This window comes from Bidens hawaiensis, unplaced genomic scaffold (assembly GCF_021521415.1).
Source record: "Bidens hawaiensis isolate Kalapana, Puna unplaced genomic scaffold, B.hawaiensis_p1.1 tig00012186_1, whole genome shotgun sequence".
Taxonomy (NCBI): domain Eukaryota; kingdom Viridiplantae; phylum Streptophyta; class Magnoliopsida; order Asterales; family Asteraceae; genus Bidens; species Bidens hawaiensis.
The window spans coordinates 708361-728270 of NW_027491983.1; the positions used below are offsets into that span (position 1 = coordinate 708361).

General features: G+C 39.6%; 1 protein-coding gene across 1 annotated transcript; it reads left to right on the forward strand.

Annotated features, from left to right (window-relative positions):
- The first annotated feature begins 13324 nt into the window (after positions 1-13324).
- LOC143540310 (hyperosmolality-gated Ca2+ permeable channel 4.1-like) lies at positions 13325-15915 on the forward strand. Its single transcript, XM_077033411.1, has one exon. It carries the CDS (start codon positions 13325-13327, stop codon positions 15746-15748), a length of 2424 nt encoding a protein of 807 aa, XP_076889526.1. The 3' UTR covers positions 15749-15915.
- Positions 15916-19910: the final 3995 nt, after the last annotated feature.

Sequence of the window (19910 nt, forward strand, 5' to 3'; positions counted from 1 at the left end):
TATACGAGATTGTAAAAAATGTTTTATAAGCTATATAAGTTGTGTTATTAGTTTGTTGTTACTATCACTAGTATGGGTAAACAATAGAGAAGGGCGAATACTGAATACGCTCAATGAATGACAAGTATAGTACAAATTGTATTTCCAACTAAACCATATAATTTTTTTTAAAAGGCATATAGTTATGTTATTTTTTTCTTTTCTTATTTTCTTTTAGTTCCAAGTAATTTATTATTGCAAAACTAAATCTTTAAATAAAAACAACCTGCAAAACTACGGCTAAAAAGTTGACTAGCTAAATTTATTTGGTGACTAAGCTAAGATCAAAAACAAAATGAAACGATTGTTTATAATACAAGAAGGCATCATATGATGCTAGGAAAACCGATGGTGGTTTTTGTTTTCCCCTTCCCGTGTTTATAAATTGAGAACTTGGTATCTTACTCAAGTGCTACTTGACCATGAACACATTTGATTAGTACTTGAACCCAGGACAAAGTAACCTTAGACCGATCTCAAAGTTTTAGCCTTGTTCGAAATTATAGCCAGGGTAGCTAGCTTGGTTAGACTTCAAGCCAAGCCCAAGCTAGCTTTGCCCTCACTCGGTTCCGCTTGTGAACAACCATATTTAAGACAATTATCATTATACTAATTAATTTTGTTTATGCATATAGTTTTATTTTAAAAAAAAAAAAAACCTATTTTATCCTGTCGTAAAAGACTTGTGAAATCTACAGATCGGCCTTTAGCAATCCAGCGTAGAAAACCAATTAACTTGAATGAAATTTAAATAAACGAGTCAAATTAATTATGTAGTATGCGAAAACAGCTGCTTTATATGCATCAAAATGAGTCCCATGACATGGCACAACTTTATCGTGCAAAGTTAAAAAATTGGTCTGTGTTTTGGTTGTGACTAAAAAAGTTACGTTTGAATTTTATAATAAAATGATTTGAGATGTATTCCCAAATCATTCTCTACCATATCCATATAATAAATAAAAATCACTATATTTTTATATTCTTATCAATTAAATAATATTTTTTTATACTCTATTACTATTGTTTCTCTTTCACCTCCTCACAACAACTTTAAGAAAATATTAAAAGATTCTATAGTGTTACCCATATAACATTTTTTCTCTCATCTACTCACAATCATACCATATCATTAGGGTTGTAGGCGAACCAAACCAACATGAACAACGCCTTGTTTATGTTCGTTTGTTAAGAAAACAATGTGTTCATGAGCGGTTCACGAACGTTTACCGAACGAGATTTTATGTTCTTGTTCGTTCATTAATGTGTTCACGGACACAAATAAAATCAGCAGAGCGTAGAGATTGAGACTACTGTATTCATCAATGTGAATAATGAAGATTTATAAATGAATCGAATGAACACGAACAAGGACATGCTTGTGTTCATTTATTTAACTTTAAACGAACACGAACACTTGTCGAACAAATATTTATGTTCATGTTTGTTTATATAAAAAATGAACATTTGTGTTTGTTTATTTAACTTAAACGAAGACATACACTTAATCGAACAAATATTTATGTTCATATTCGTTTATTTAAAAAATACAAAACGAACATTACTAAACAAAGATAAATGAACATAAATGAACAAATGTAAATGAAAACAAACAAATATAGATATAGAGGGAGGGTAGCAAAGCTACCCACGGATCCCTTATCCGACCCGCGGATCGTCAAAGACATCTGCATCCCACAGATCCATCAACCAACCCGCGGATCGCCAAAAGACATCCGCAAAAGAAATAAGTGGACTGGTAAAGCCATCCACAATCCAAGACACTTTGTGGAACTCCGTCATAACCCGCGGACGGTCATGCGAGCATCCGCGGAAGGAATCCACAAACAAACACAAGGGACTCATCACACGTATGATCCCCCACGTGATATGGAAGAGCAGTTGTAACAAACTACTTCTAGAAGATTCCCTCAAAACCTCCTGATAGCGACATCGGCCAATGGAAAGAGGACACCTGGACACGTAATGGCCATCCCATGACGTGCACAGATAATGGCTACACCATAAACGGGTCCAGGCTGTCACATCCAATAAACGCCCGACACGTGTCTGTTCAGGCAGAGAAGGAATAACTTGATAGTGACAACTCCACCAATCATCTTCCCTCCCCCTTCGGCTATAAATACGAAGACCATCTCTTCAAGGTATTCATTCACACTCTCAAGCCTTAAGCAATTACATACTGTGTCCTACTTTATTCCGTTCAAAGTACGATACTTATTCTCACGCCGGAGGATGGTTACGGGAAGACCCCCCACTCTGTCCTTCCCGTAACGAGACTCAACGGTGTTCTGTTTTGCAGGCATCAGCTTGGATCTGTTTTCACTACTTCAGATACTCACATATGTGGAAATACCCAATCGGACTATCCAGTTTGATCTAGTGTTTCTTCATTGGCGCCATCCGGTTTTAGCTAGATACACGGTTTTTTACGGTTTTTTCGATTCAGTGATTTGAAGATGAGCTAGAACCAACAGCCTTCTGCTGCTCCGGCAAGACCCCGTCATACTGAAATTCTAGACGAGTCAGTCCACGAAGGACAGGTGTCGGAGGAACTTAACCGGAACACCAGAACTCCAGTCTTCGAGAATAGGACCGGAGAAGTTCCAAGGTTTGAAGACTTTGCACCTCGCAGAAACACCAGAACCCCAGCCCGGGAAGATCGAGCCGGAGAGTTCTCGAGGCACAAAGTCACTGAGATCCAACTGACCACTCAAACTCCTGCTCTGGAAGACGGAGCCGGAGAGTTTCCCTGATTTGACGGGGACGAAACGAGAACTTACCAGGCCAGATCTGGTAAAAACATTCTCACCCCAGAAGAGTGGTACCAACAAGAGAAGCATTGGCTAAAAGAGGAGTACGAGCGAAGAGTGAGGCGAGATCAGGTCCAAGCCAGGACGCTGACGTATGACTCACCATCTCCGTCTCCGTCACCAGTACGACGCACTCAGGATCTAGAGTTGGAAGACAACTCCCAATCAGCTGGTCGTTCACTGGCTAAGAGCCGCGAAAGAAGTTATCACACCCAGCGTACTCTATCCCACAGAACTCCATGGGATACTCGACAGAAGGAAACGTTTCAGGAGGAAGATTACGCGAGTGATGGTAGTTGGGACTATGGTAGGGAAACCTCCAGCCGTCCTAAGCCGTTAGTCAAGCATGCTGAGTACTTCAGTGATGCGGAAGAAGACTTCACCAAGCCATACCACCCCGCTGCATTCGCGGAAAAATCAAAGTTCATTCCGCGGATAGCAACCGCTCCCTTCCCGACTAACATCAAGATCCCGAGAAATCTGGGAAAATACAATGGGATGACTGATCCAAGGGATCACCTGTTGAACTTCACAGCGGTTGGGGGAGTAAGCGGATGGACCCTGCCCATTGGTGTCATATGTTTGCATTGACACTAACGGGAGCAGCCAGAGAATGGTTTGAGAAACTTCCAGACGGTCAAATTAGCAGCTGGGACGACCTAGTAGCAAAGTTCTCACAGCATTTCAGTCAGCAACGTAAACATACCAGAGATGCGTCGGAAATCCTGAGTGTCATCCGACGAGATAACGAGTCACTGGAAAACTTCATCACCCGGTTCAACAACGAAAGCTTGAATGTTGGTGGAATCAGTGAAGACATGCTGCGGGGAGCGTTCCGAGTAAACGCAAGGAGCCCCGAGATGGTCAGATGCTTAACAGGCCAGGATGGCATGCCCCAGACTAGGGACGCGATCATGTCCGTGGCTAAGGTCTTCGCTGCCACAGAAAAGTTGCTAGGGCGAGAGGCACCCAAACAGCAAACAAGAACCGAGCCGCGGAACGCTCAGTCGAAAAGGGAAGAGAAGGGTTCAATATGGTCAAGGATACAACCCCCGGAAAGCTCTTCCAAACAATTTGATGCCAGATCACTAATCGGGCAGAAACAAAAGGATAGAGCAGCGGGTAAGTCCGACCGACAACATTGGATACCCTTAAAGAAGACCCCGTCCGAAATCTTAACAACAGAGAACATCGAATTCAGGAAACCTAAACCGCTGGTCAAACGAGTAAACCAGAATCCGAACAAGCATTGCATATTCCACGAGGACATCGGGCATGACACAAATGAATGCATAAGCTTGAAAAATCAGATCGAGTCCGCCATCAAGTTTGGAAAACTTGATCATCTGCTTAAAAACGTGCAACAAGGTCCGTGGAAGAACGCAGCTCCCGCAGACAAGGGTCCCCCGCGAAAGCAGATCAAGGACTTGAATGTACATATGATCCAGGGAGGACCCCCTCGGAAGTTCAAGCGGAGAGAAGCAGATGAAGACGAGTGGAAAAATGTACCCGTAGTTTTTCCAAGAGTGAAAGGAGGGCCATGCATGAAGCAACCTCTAATCGTCATGGCTTTGTTCGGTCACTATCGGTCTCAATATGTCTTCTTTGATACTAGAAGCACGTCTGACATAATGTACGAACAATGTTTTGAACAGCTAGACGAAGAAGACAAGGCAAAGTTGAAACCTGTGCACGCCCCAGTTTCCGGATTTGGGTACGAGGTTATGCAAGGATATCATCGAAAAACATGAGGATATACCTACGCAAGACATCCCGAAATAAATCATTCATTGTAGCTTGAAACATAGACGGGGCGTTGGTTAAGCCTAAAGGCAAAACCAAAAATTCGTAATGCCCGTAGCTAGTTCGAAATGCCGTCTTGTGGGTGTTTTGTGTGGCTAACCGAATCTAGTGATAACCTGCCGTCAAATCGAGTTTTGAAAATACCGTTGCACCCTGAGGCTCATTAAGTAGTTCATCCACTGTGGGAATCGGGTAACGATCTTTAATCGTGATGGCTTTTAGTGCCCGATAGTCGACACAGAAGCGCCATGAGCCATCTTTTTTGCGTACCAGCAGCACCGGAGAGGAATAAGGGCTCTGGCTTGGTTTAATGATGCCATCTCGAAGCATCTCAGCGATCAAAGTTGTCATGACTTGCTTTTGGTATTGTGGGTATCGGTATGGTTTCACGTTAACTAGTTTAGACATGGGTAGGGTTGGAATATGGTGATCCTGTGTTCGATTGGGTGGCAGTTGGGTGGGTGTTTGGAAGATTATGATTGAAGAAGGTGAGCAACGTTCATGTCTGGATGTGAGGGTGTGGGTCGTGATGTAGGGGGTAGGGTAGCCGCAAATTGAAAGTAAAGTGCATGGAGGGAAGCCACGTTATCTTTATGTATTAATGTTTTTAAGGAGGCAGGTGAAACAAGATTGGCCAAGGATTCTCCTTTGAGGGTAATGGCTTGGTGGCCCACAAATGTTAATTGTGGGATGGGATACAGAAATCCGCAAGTAATAACTGGAAGGATAAACATGGGAACGGTGAACGACACATTTTGAAGTGTCAATTTAGCCTCCAGGCAGACACGGTTACATTGGAGTTGATCACCACTTTCGACCATAACCGAGAAAGCTTGGATTGGGTGTTGCGATAGACGTAAAGACAAAACGACCTGCGGTTGAATGATGTTATAAGTGCTACCGGATTCTACCAAAACTTGCACTGGTTTGTTATGAATAAATCCGGTGATGCGAAGGGCTTGTGGAGATGACGGACCAAAAAACGCAGCCGTGGATAATGAGAAAAATTGATGAGGTGGAGGGTTGTCGAGTGACTCGCTAGGTGTGGGTATTTCACTTGTTGGTTCTTCCTCATTGTCAGCGATAAGAAGAAACTGGGGTGGGTTGCACTTGTGTCCAGGAAAGAATTTCTCCGGACAACGGAAACAAAGGTCGGTGCTACGCTGTTGTTGTAGGGCTTCGGGAGAAAGTTTAGTGAAGGGTAACGGGGTCTTTGGATTGGGTGTGGGGTTGGGCAGTAGGGGTGTGGTGGAAGATTTAGGTGATGGGTTGGTGGTCGGGGAAATTGAAGGGCTGGATGTGAAGGTTCGAGGTTATAACGGCTTAGGTTTGTTGAGGGTGAGTTTGTCTTCGACAAGCTTAGACAATCCATAGACATCGTGTAGTGTAGTAGGTTTCAGGATGGTGAGTTCAGCCTGGATTTCGGGTTTAAGGCCGGATAATTAACAATTGAGGTGAGCTTCATTGGATAACCCTACAAGACAGTTACATAGTTTCTCGAACGCGGCTTGGTATGCGGTTACAGTAGAGGTTTATGCAAGTTGTAGCTTGGTGATTTTCATACGTAGATGGACCGAAACGAAGTTCGGGGGCATGAGAAAACTCCTGCCATGTGTTGAGAAGGTCGTTGTTTTCCATAAACTTGTACCAGCTCAACGCTTCGCCGGTAAAGTAAAAACGGACAACGAAAGGCGGTCTGGGTCTGGGACACGGTAGTATCGAAAGTAATTGTTAGCTTGGAAAATCCAGTCTAACGGGTTCGAACCGTCGAACATAGGAAGTTGGATTTTTGGTGGACGTGGGTTGTTGGTTTCTGTTTGGTTTATGAGTGAAGATGAAGGTTTGAGTGGGTCGAATTTTGGGAGCTCGGTGGACTTCTCTTTGCTCATAACAGTGAGCAGTTCGATTTGTTTGCTCATGGAATGTTGGAAGGCTTCGAACTGGGCATTGGTACGGGCTTCGGAATTGGCGGTTGTTGTGGCGTGTTGGGTGAGAAACTGGGCAAATTGATCACAAAGTGTTTGCAGAATTTCGTCGGTAGCTGTCGGGTCCTTACACGGAGGCATAGTTTCGACCGGATGAAAGCACCAAAATGATAAGCAACCCTTAGAGGGGGTCAAGCTCCAAGAATAATTTAGAGAAGAAGAGAGTCTTTGAGCAAATTTTCTGAATATAAATATGCAGACTTCTCAACTAACTCCACGATCTTAGCAACTACTAGCATGACTCCACTATCTCCTAACTATATGCACTTTATTGACTTTTCCCACTAACAACTACATGCAAATATAAAAATAAACATGTGCAGACACTTGAATTACAACGCAATTGGACTCTTCAACTAGATTGATCATTCTTGAAAACGTTTGGGCTTGCGAATGGTTCTTTCGGGCCTGGCTCGGTCTTCACTTTAGGCATGTAAGGGTGCCGTATCAATGGTCCTCCGTTAAAAAACACTTAACGCCGTTACATTTTTTTTCGCGTTTCAAAACGATGTTTTAGGGATTTTGATCGTAAGAATGATACGAGTCGACCGATATAAAATTTATCTCGAAACAGTGATCCAAGCGACGAAACAATGTTTCAATTCGGGTGTTTGAATTTCCAATTAACAAAAATAAAGTCATTTGAATCATCGTTTCAAGATAAGTTTTACATAAGTCGAATCGTATCATTCTTTCGATCAAAAGCCCTAAAACATCGGTTTGAAACTCGGGAGAAACGTAACGATGTTAAGTGTTTTTTAACGGATGACCATTAAGACAAAAATAGCTGAAAGTTGGGACCGTTGGTAGTGATTTTTAAAGTTGGGATTTTTATCGGTTAATACATAAAAGTTGAGATTATTTATTTCCAATTTTCCTTTATAAAAAAGATTACCCTATAGAATAGTAACTAAGTTTCTAAAATTGTTTCAATCAGGCCATTCATAAAATATTTTGTTCCAATTAGGTCACTAAAGTTTCATTTTTGTTCAAATCCTAGATATTTTTACATGTATAACAAGTAATCTAGATTTAAAAAAAAATAGTTTGACATTGCATAATATTTAAAAAAAATTAAAAAAATTAGTAAAATTGAGAAAAATAATTTTTAAAATTGCAAAAAATTGCAAAAAAAATCTGGAAAATTGCCACAAAAAAACACTAAAAATTTGCGCAAGATAATTTTTTGTATCGAAGCAATTAATAATTTTACTATTAAATATTTTAATATCACTTAACTATTTTTTTGAAATTTTTATAAAAATGATGGTTTCTTATAAAAAAAAACCGTAACTTAAATTTTTCTACCTTTTTTCCCCATTTTACGTAATTTAGAAATTGTTTTTCTCAATTTTTACTAATTTTGTTCACTTTAAAAAAAAAAATTTGCAAGATCAACCATTTAGAAAAAAAAAAAGAAAAAAAAACTAGATAACCTGCTATCTAGGTAAAATATCTAGGATTAGAACAAAAAGAAAACTTTAGTAATTTAATTGGAACAAAATATTTTATAAGTGGCATACTCAACTGTAACACCCCGACCGATGGCGGATTATACATCGGGGCGCCACGTATTGTTTCATTACTCGTGACACTATTTGGGTGTCAATATTTAATAAATACATTTACCGTGCACGCGCAACACAATTTGTAAAGTAACATAAATCATAACATAAATCAAAATATTCAAATAGCATAAACTTGTCTTGTTACATTTTAAACTAGGTCCAAAAGAAAAGAAAACATCCTAGGTGTCCTCAAGCTTCCAGAAACAGCTGTGTTAAAATAAAACGTCAACACTTGCGTGTCGGTGAGAAATCAAGTTTAATACATATAAATAGATAACAATATCTGCGCGCATCATGTGTATAACTGGTGTTCAACAAGGGTGTAATCAGATTGTGATCAAGCCTTAGATCATAGCTCATAGTTCAATCCGTGCTCCCAATTGAGCACAAAAACAAGAAAACTGTGCAAGTGTAAACAAAAGAGAAATCATAAACGATAGTTCTCCCGTGTTCATCTAATGGATCCATGAAAACTGCGGAATAGGCCGACAAGACGGTTAATGATCCACACATACAAATAAACAGCCAGGTCTACGTCCATAACACATGGGGTTTTGCGCGACAAAAGTTTATAAACAAGCTTAAGACTCAAGTTTGTACGAACACATGAACATCCCAAAACATTAAAAATAAAAAGGGATTAGGTACGAGATTACTCACCTGAAAAAGGTGTGTTGAAAGACAAAGCAAGAACCAACTTTTAAACAAGCACAAGTTAACCTATAAATAAGAGTTTATTGGTTTAACGATTGGTTTTTATGGTCGGGTCAGATAGGGCAGTTGTCACAGTCTCCCCTACTTTAAGAAATTTCGTCCCGAAATTTATCTCGAAGTAGGTTGCGCAGAGAAAAGGTGCGGGTACTTGATCTTCATCTGATCTTCCCTTTCCCAAGTGAACTCGGCTCCGCGCTTGGACTGCCAACGAACTTTGACAATAGGGATGCGACTGCGCTTGGTTTGCTTTACCTCGCGATCCATAATCTCAACAGGCTTCTCAACGAAATGCATAGACTCATCAACTTGAACTTCATCAAGTGGTATGTGGAGGTTCTCGTCAGCTAAACATTTCTTGAGATTGGATACATGGAAAGTTGGATGCACATTGCTGAGCGCGGGCGGCAGGTCTAGTTTGTAGGCAACTTTTCCCACCCTCGCAAGAATCTTGAACGGACCAACATAACGAGGTGCAAGCTTACCTTTCTTCCCAAAGCGGACAACACCCTTCCAGGGCGACACTTTGAGGAGAACAAGATCACCAACTAGAAATTCGAGAGGCTTCCGCCTGCGATCTGCGTAACTCTTCTGTCGGCTTCTGGCAGTCAGCAGATGATCACGGATCTTGGCGATTTTATCGGTTGTCTCTTGAACTAGTTCGGGTCCTGTGATTTGAACTTCACCCACTTCGTTCCAACAAATCGGTGAACGGCACTTTCGACCGTAAAGTGCTTCAAAAGGGGCCATACCGATGCTGGAATGATAGCTGTTATTATAAGAGAACTCGATCAGAGGTATGTGCGAATCCCAATACCTCCAAAATCAAGAACACAAGATCGAAGCATATCCTCAAGGGTTTGGATGGTTCGCTCAGACTGTCCGTCAGTCTGAGGATGATATGCAGTACTCATGTCCAAATGAGTTCCTAACGCAGATTGGAGAGATTTCCAAAAGCGAGATATAAAACGGCCATCGCGATCGGATATGATGCTCAAGGGAGTACCATGACGGCAAACAATTTCCTTGACATAAAGATGCGCAAGTTGTTCAACATGGTAGGTTTCACGAATGGGCAGAAAGTGGGAAGACTTGGTCAATCGATCCACTATTACCCAAATGCTATCATGTTTGCTTGCGGTCAAGGGTAACTTGGTGATAAAGTCCATTGCTATACCTTCCCATTTCCACGTAGGAATTTCAGGTTGTTCGAGCAAACCAGATGGGCGTTGATGTTCAGCTTTTACCTTAGAACAAGTTAGGCATTTAGCTACGAACACAGCAATATCCTTTTTCATACCAGGCCACCAATAAGAAAGGCGCAAATCTTTGTACATTTTGTCAGCACCAGGATGAACGGAATACCGAGATTTGTGCGCTTCACTCAGTATGACAGAGCGAAGATTCTCATCATTGGGAATCCAGATGCGATTGAGATAGCAGAGAATTCCACTCAGATTAGGGACAAAATGCGCTTCCGCGCCACACGCTAACTCGGCGCGAAGGTTGCCATTGCTGATGGATGCGCGCTGCGCGTCACGAATGCATGATTCAAGATTGCTTTGAATCGGCGCGAAGTGAAGCTGCGTGCGCGGCAAGATACAGTTGAGCTGGCAGGGTTTGCGGCTGAGCGCATCGGCTACCACATTAGCCTTTCCAGGGTGATATCGGATCTCACAATCGTAATCGCTGATGAGTTCGTTCCATCGGCGTTGTCTCATGTTAAGTTCCTTTTGATCAAAAATGTGCTGAAGGCTTTTATGGTCTGTGTAAATGATACACTTAGTACCATAGAGGTAGTGTCTCCAGATTTTTAAGGCAAATACAACTGCACCAAGTTCGAGGTCGTGAGTCGTATAATTCTTTTCATGAATTTTAAGTTGCCTTGACGCGTAAGCGATAACCTTGCCTCGTTGCATTAGTACACAACCGAGACCTTGGTTGGAGGCATCACAATACACGACAAAATCATCATTACCCTCTGGTAAAGCTAGAACAGGAGCTTCGCACAACAATCGCTTGAGCGTTTGAAAGGCTTCTTCTTGCTTCGAGCCCCAAATATACGGTTTGCCTTTGTGCGTTAAAGCTGTTAAAGGCAAAGCGATCTTTGAGAAGTTCGAAATAAATCGCCGGTAGTAACCAGCTAAGCCCAGAAAGGAACGGATTTCGGTAGGAGTGGATGGCGTAATCCAGTTCTTGATTGCTTCAATTTTGGATGGGTCGACATGAATACCCATCTTGTTTACAACATGACCAAGAAACTGTACTTCATCCGACCAAAATTCACACTTGGAGAGTTTGGCAAAGAGTTGCTCGGTTCGAAGCTTTTGCAACACCAACCGAAGATGTTGCTCATGCTCGGCCTTGGTTTTAGAATACACCAGAACATCATCGATGAACACGATCACGAATTGGTCCAAGAAAGGCCTACACACCCGATTCATTAGATCCATGAAAACAGCGGGTGCGTTGGTTAAACCGAAGGGCATGACCAAGAATTCAAAATGACCGTAGCGGGTTCGAAAAGCAGTCTTGGGAACGTCCTCTTCGCGGATACGCAACTGGTGATAGCCCGAACGGAGATCGATTTTGGAGAAACAAGAGGCACCTTGGAGTTGGTCAAAGAGGTCGTCAATACGCGGTAAGGGATACCGGTTCTTAATGGTGAGCTTGTTCAGCTCGCGGTAATCGATACACATGCGAAACGATCCGTCTTTCTTTTTAACGAACAACACCGGAGCACCCCAGGGCGAAGAGCTAGGGCGAATGAATCCTTTAGCGGTCAACTCTTGGAGTTGACTTGCTAATTCTTGCATCTCAGCGGGTGCAAGACGATAAGGAGATTTGGCTACGGGGGAAGCACCAGGGACCAGATCAATACGAAACTCGACTTCCCGAGCAGGAGGTAAACCAGAAAGATCATCGGGAAAGACTTCAGGAAAGTCACGCACGATGGGGATTTCAGAAAGTTTCTTCTTTCCTTCATCGGGTTTGACCACATGAGCTAAGAATGCGACACATTTCTTCCGCAAAAGTCTTCGGGCTTCAGTGCATGACATAAGTTTAAGACCGTTAGATGGTTTCTCGCCGTAGATATGCAGATCACCATTTTCTCGAGGAATGCGAATCATCTTTTTGGCGCAAATAACTTCGGCGCGATTTTGCGAGAGCCAGTCCATACCGATAACAACATCAAAGCTTCCAAGAGACATGGGAATGAGGTCGATTAGAAAATCATGCTCATTAAGGTTAAGCGTGCAATCTTTGATTACGGAGTTTATTAAAATAGTTTCACCATTAGCCAATTCAACTGAAAAGATCAACTATTTAGAAAAAAAAAAAGAAAAAAAAACTAGATAACCTGCTATCTAGGTAAAATATCTAGGATTAGAACAAAAAGAAAACTTTAGTAATTTAATTGGAACAAAATATTTTATAAGTGGCATACTCAACCTAACAACTATTCTATAAAGTATTCCCTTCATAAAATCATTGAAAACTTAATAAAAATATTTTCTTTAAACAATATACATCTAAATAGGCCGGCTGCGATTGTTGACACCCAACACGAAAAAAAGGGTTTTGGGTCAACTAACACGACATGCTTAAAAACGGGTTAGGTTCGGGTTGATTCGTTAACCCGCTTTAATATTTAAAAAAACTTTTATAATTATGTTTTTCTTTGTATTTTTGTTCGTTTACCACTTTTCTGAATGTGTACTTGTAATTTCCAATACATTTTCAAGACCTTTTTATAATTGTTAAAAAAAAGTTGCTCATATTACTCATTTACTTACTTGATTGACTCTAAAATTATATCAATATTGTTTTTAAAAGCTTTTATAAACAAATCGTGTTTGGATCAAGTATCAACCCAAGTTATATGTGTACGTTAGAGTTGAAATTTTGGATCAATATCGATATAGTACCAGTATTTTTCGAATTTTACCTTAAATACCGGTACCATTTCGGTACCGGATCAAAATTTCAATACCGGTACCAAGAATTTGTATTTTTTGGGATCGAAATCTTCATTGCCGATACGGGGACGCCAATCACGTCCCTAGTTCAGACTACACACTTCAAGTCATTGACATGTCAACCCGACGTAATTGACCCATTCGAACAAATGACCAAATATAATAGCAATAAAATTAATCTTCCTCTTCCTTTCCTTTGTTCCACCACGATACCAACAAAAAAAAAAAAGATTCCTCCATCTCCACCTTGGCCGACCAACATCTCCACTTCAATTTCCACTGTAAACCCTAACCCTAGATTCAATCCAATCCAATCCAATCCTCTCCGATCACAATCAATTTCAACAATTGGCTTCATGCCACGCTGAAATCCGTAATCATTAAAGGTTCGTTAAACCCCAACCATGAACCTTGCACCCCAATCACCCTTCACCTTCACCAACATCTTCTCACCACCACCATCATCCTCCGACGACGATATTATCGAGCACACATGGTACGGCAACATCCAGTACCTCCTCAACATCTCCGCCGTCGGCACCATCACCTGCCTCCTCATCTTCCTCTTCGTCAAGCTCCGCAGCGACCACCGCCGCATGCCCGGCCCCACCGCCATCTTTTCCAAGCTCCTCGCCGTCTGGCACGCCACAGGCCGCGAGATCGCCCGACACTGCGGTGCCGATGCCGCCCAGTTCCTCCTCATCGAAGGCGGTACCTTTTCCCATATTATTTTAATCGCTCTTGTTTCCATTGCTGTTTTATTGCCCTTGAATTTGTACGCCGGGACTGCGGCCATGGCCGATCAGTTCTCGAAAACAACCATTAGTCATATCGGTAAGGGGTCGAGGTTGCTTTGGGTGCATTTTATGTTTGTCGTGTTTGTCGTTGTGTTGGTGCATTACGGGATTAATGAGATTGAAGGGAGGTTGAGGATTACTCGGTTTAGAGATGTGTATGGGAACCCGAGTGATCCGAGTAGTGCGAATTCGTCTGCGATTTTTACGTTGATGATACAAGGGATACCGAAAAGCATAGGGCCGGAACGGGATTCGCTAGTGGAGTATATTAATAATAAGTATCCTGGGAAGGTTTATAAAGTTATTACTCCTATGGATTTATGTGCTTTGGATGATTTGGTTAATGATCTGGTTAAGGTTAGAGAGAAGGTTACGAAACTGGTGAATAAAATGGAAGCACGGGCTTCGTTGTATGAGGATACGAATTATGGGGTCTTGGTTGATTTTCATGAAGGGATTCAGGGGAAGTTGAAAGCTTTATGGCAAGGATTGAAGGATTTATGGAGGCGGATTAAGGATGAGTTAGGGTTTTCGGATGAGGATAAGTTGAGGAAGCTGCAAGAACGCAGAGCGGATTTGGAAATGGAAATGGCGGCTTATAAAGAGGGAAGAGCGAAGGGTGCTGGAGTTGCGTTTGTGGTGTTTAAAGACGTTTACACTGCGAATAAAGCGCTTCAAGATTTCTGTAACGAGAGGAAGAAGCGGATAGGGAAGTTCTTTTCTGTATTGGAGTTGCAGCTTCAAAGAAACCATTGGAGAGTTGAACGTGCACCTTTAGCGACTGATATTTATTGGAACCATGTGGGATCAAGAACGCTAGCTTTGAGGCTTAGAAGAGGGTTTGTGAACACATGGTTGTTATTACTTCTTCTGTTTTGCAGTTCTCCACTTGCTGTAATTAGTGCTCTGCAAAGTGCTGGTAGGATAATAAATGCAGAAGCCATGGATCATGCTCAATCATGGTTTACTTGGTTACAAAGCTCAAGCTGGTTAGCAACTATAATCTTCCAGTTTCTTCCAAATGTTCTTATCTTTGTAAGCATGTATATAATCGTGCCTTCGGTTCTTTCGTATCTTTCAAAGTTTGAACGACATTTGACCGTTTCTGGTGAGCAAAGGGCTGCACTTTTGAAGATGGTGTGCTTCTTTTTGGTAAACCTAATTCTTTTGCGGGCCATGGTTGAATCTTCACTAGAAAGTGCAATCTTGAAAATGGGTAGGTGCTATTTGGATGGTGAAGATTGTAAACGAATCGAACAGTATATGAGTGCTTCTTTCTTGTCAAGATCATGTCTTTCATCTGTGGCGTTTTTAATCACGAGCACGTTTTTAGGGATCTCTTTTGATTTATTAGCACCAATACCTTGGATCAAGAAAAAGCTTAAAAAGTTCAGAAAAAACGACATGTTGCAACTTGTGCCTGAACGAAATGAGGAGTACGCGCTTGAAGAGAATCGAGAAACCGAAGGGCTTGAGAGACCATTAATCTCTACTGAAAACTCTGATATACAAGAACAAGATCTTTCTGAATACCCGATTAGCTGGACCTCACCTGCACCCAAACAGGTGTTTGACTTCGCACAATATTACGCGTTTAATCTGACCATTTTCGCCTTGACTTTAATTTATTCTTCATTTTCTCCGCTTATTGTCCCTGTGGGTGCTAGCTATTTCGGGTATAGGTACGTGGTTGACAAGTACAACTTTTTATTCGTTTACAGAGTTCGTGGGTTTCCAGCTGGCAATGATGGGAGATTAATGGACACGGTTTTGTTTATTATGAGGATTTGTGTTGATTTGTTTTTGGTGTCGATGATATTATTCTTTTCGGTTAGAGGGGATTCGATGAAGTTGCAGGCGATATTAACGGTTGTGGTTTTAGTGGTGTATAAGCTTTTGCCTAGTGAGAATGATGGGTTTCAACCGGCATTGTTGCAGAGTATACAAAGTGTTGAGAATGTGGTAGATGGGCCTGTGGATTATGAGGTTTACTCTGAACCAAAGTTTGAATGGGATACATATTATTCATGAAGCTTGGTTTCTTCTATCAGTTCTAGAGTTGAGATGTACAGATATATTCGCTTGTGTATCAGAAGCTTGTTTGCTTTTGTGTTCTGTTAGTTCAGTTCAGTAAAGCCTTTTTCTTTATTAATAAACCTATAATTACTTAAATAAGTTGTTTTTCTTATTTGGAGTTTTATTTGAGTCGCTGTGTCTGTATTATTATCAAAATGGGTGAGCGAGTTTGAATGGCCATCCAAACTGATGGGCTTTCAGTATGAATTTTTTTTAAAAAAAGAGAGGCTTATGAAAGAAAGTTGCTTGTGCATTAACCTAGAAACTCCGCCTCTGTGATTTTTCCTTCTAGTCCTTGTTAGATCGTTCTGTAATCTACCAGTGGGCAGTGGTTGCCGCTTCGGAAGGCACATGAGTCCTAACGCTATGTTGAATGTGCGACCACACTAGGCAGGTACCACACCCATGGTAAAATTTTAAATTTGGCTATTTCTAAGGAAGGGAGGTGTGCTCCACTCAAGTACCAAATCCTTACCAATTTCACACCATCATGTCATTAGGGAGGTGTGCTGCACTCAAGTACCCCAATCCCACCAATTTCACACCATCAGATCAAGACCAATTGAGGAATCAATCACCATATTTATTTGGGTGGTGATGAAGATCTCAATAGTAAAATCATTGAAGACCGATGAAAAATTGATTTTAGAATCATTGTATTTACCGTCGTGGCGTTCGAAAGCAAATTTGCAGAGAAATTGCTTCATTGCATTTTGTATCCTTTCTTCTAGAACATATTTTTTTATTAAGTAATTGTGCATTAGATTGGTTCTTTGAGTTAATGGCCTATGTGTTTTATGAAAATTGACATATATTTCTTTCATTCGTAACTAGAACATCAACTAGGTGCAAACAAATTATCACCCAAAAACATCATAAATTGGGCGTTTCTCTTTAGTCTGGTCAAACTGGTTGAATAAATTTGGGGGCTACTCTGGGAACAAGAGAATAAAAAAAGCGGGTCTCGGTGAATCATGGTTCTTGAAGTACATATACGTAACACTATTTGTTTCATATATGCAACACTTATTATAGTTAGGTATATTGGTTTTTAATGATCCTAACTTTTGCCTTTTGGTCACTGCTTGTCTCAACTAATGAATTGACTACTAATGGTCTAACTTTTAAAGTATTTGTTCCTAACGGTCCGGACTAACAGAATCCTCGTTAGTTTCAGGTTGCTGGAAAAACGGTTTTGGCCGGAAAACTCAATTTTTTTTCTCGAAAACTCAACATTTTCGTCCTAAACATCTTGGTAACTTCGTATCGGACCTTTAGGAACCTTTTCTAGTAAAAGCCACAATTATTGAGGTCGCCGGAAACCTTAGAACCGTCGTCGGAATCGGTTGATGGTGCTCAAGTGGTGGTAGTTGGTGGCGGTGATTGTGGTATTCAGGTGGTGTTTTCTAGCAACAAATTTGAATTTTCCGGCCAAAAACGTTTTCCCGACGACCTGAAACTAACGGCGTTAGATTTCTGTTAGTCGCGGATCATTAGGAACAAATACTTTCAAAGTTGGGAACATCAGTAGTCAATTCATTAGTTGAGACCAACAGTGACCGAAATGCAATAGTTTGGACCATTAAAAACCATAATATCCATTAATTAATACATTTATGTAACCAAATGGTATGATATGTCTATTTTGCATTATTTTATACATATATGAACAAACACTGCTACATATATGTACCCTATTTTAATTTGAGTTGATCGATGAATACATATATGTATCGTAATCGTTTCTTCATAAATTCTTCATCATTTATCAGGGAGATTCAATCTAAATATCATGATAAGAAATTAAAGAAATGATTTTTTATTGTAAATTAAGAGAGAGAAGAGAAGAGAGTGAATATAAGAATTTTGATGGTGATTTATAAAACTATCATTTTTTTTAATGATCTCCTTTGATTTTGAATTATTTACTAAAATGCCATGACCATAATAACCATTGATCTATTTGTTCAAGGGTCAAGATTAATTAAGATGGTTTTCTAGAAAATCATAGTTTTTATTTGAATCATTCCCTATATTACAGGGTTAAGTTCATTTGAGAAGACATGTTAGTGTGAAAAGTTAAAGAAATAATTAAAATCAATCAGATTTTTTCTTATTTAACTAAATGTAGGGGCATATTATTAAGCACCATAGTTTCTTTTATATAGTAAGTATTAATAACTTTTGAAGTTTTAAATTATCAAAACAATTATTTTAAATCATATATCTTTGTTAATTTAAAAATTAATAAACATTAATATCGAATGCATGATTCCAATTACGTATAGTTAATCATGTAAGTATTTTATTATTATTATTATTATTCACCCAAGTAACTTCGTCAACGATTCTTATTCTATTCCTTATATTAAAAGCGTAAAACCTTATTATTATTATTATTATAATTGATTTACCTTCCAAACTATGTTGATTATTTGGTATTCGTATATTTAATTCAAACAAAGATGAAGATTTGGGATCAATTTTCAACATAGATGTCACCTAAATCGACTTCCAAAGGCGTTCAATCAAAACTAAGCTGATGATTTGCCAAATGGTTATTGAGAACATGCCATGATTATGATCAGGTTATACACTGAATATCGATTTCAATTTTGTGTAGGAAGAAAACGTCATACAAGAGTTTGTTAACAACTTATGTGTTAACTAAAGCCATTAATTTATACTACGCATCATACGGACGTTCTCAGTCAAGAATTTTACATTCACTAAAATAAAATAAGCAGTTATTGTCAGAAATCCGCTTCATTAGACTTTTCTATTCACCCGACACTTACCTAAACAAGTTCACAGATATACCATACTTGGTACAAAATCACATCATTAGACTTTTTTTACCTGCACATACCTTACACTACACTACACAATACCCTACACTATCCTACACAATAACTTATATCTACAATACACTATGAAAACTATCCACACTTTTCATAGATGACTCAGACTATGCAATAATAAGATATAAAAACAAATTATATTTGATAAAGCTCTTTTCCAAAAGAACCATAGAACTATATATACACATAATTATCTTTTAACGAACTCCTTGGTCACATTTCACTACATTACCCAACATTGACCTACACAAGGTTAGATCCGTGATCCTACATTGACCTACACACCTTCAGGAGGCGGCTTCCTGTATTGTATTGGTGGCATTACGAATTTGTACATGGAAATGTTATAAGTGTAGTTTATTATTATGCATGGCCATTTATATTAGATTTATATGCAAAATAAAAAAAAAAGCAGTTTGTTTTGTTTTGTGTGGGTTTCAATTGCTTACACAGATTGACAGTTTTATTTATTTTCATCAACACGTAACTAATCTTCATTTACAAATAACTCATATTTTTCTAGCGGTTTAAAGCCCAAGAGATTTTTGATACTTTGTGGCATATATTTTTTAAAAATTACTTTTAACCTAGCGATTAACATTGAAACAAGTATACTTTTAGATTATTTTTAGAAAAATGAGTAGTATTGTATTATTTTTTAATTATGGATAACTTTTGAATTATATTTTATTATGGAATTATATGTTTTTGGGCTATATTTTGAGTTGATGTTGCAAATATATCAAATTTCCAGGTAAACTACATAAATCGGTTGAACCTTTTGGTACAACCCGGCTCATCCGGTTGTATCATTTTTTAGCCCAATCTGTTATGATTAAAAACTCAGTTTTTAAAACATTGCTTTCAATAAGGTCGTAAAGATCTGGTAGCAAAGACACTCTATATGGAGTAACACACAATCTGGGTTGGAGATGAAGCTAAACACACTACTAGAAAATTTAGTTAATCTCGGTTATACACACCTAATTTAGAACAAGTTTTAAAATATAAATTCCACGTATAATTGATACTCGAACTAACAAAAAAAAAGAATAAAAATAAAATAAAAAAGCTAGTTGATTGTGTTTAAATTCCACGTAAAATAGACCCTATACGAGCCGTATAGGGTCTATTCGACTCATATAAATAGCATGTCAGCTGTACTTTGACCAGATATTTATAATTATTTTATGGTCTATACGAGCCGTATAGATGGTATACGACCCGTACAGACTAGATATCAGTTTTTCTTGCTC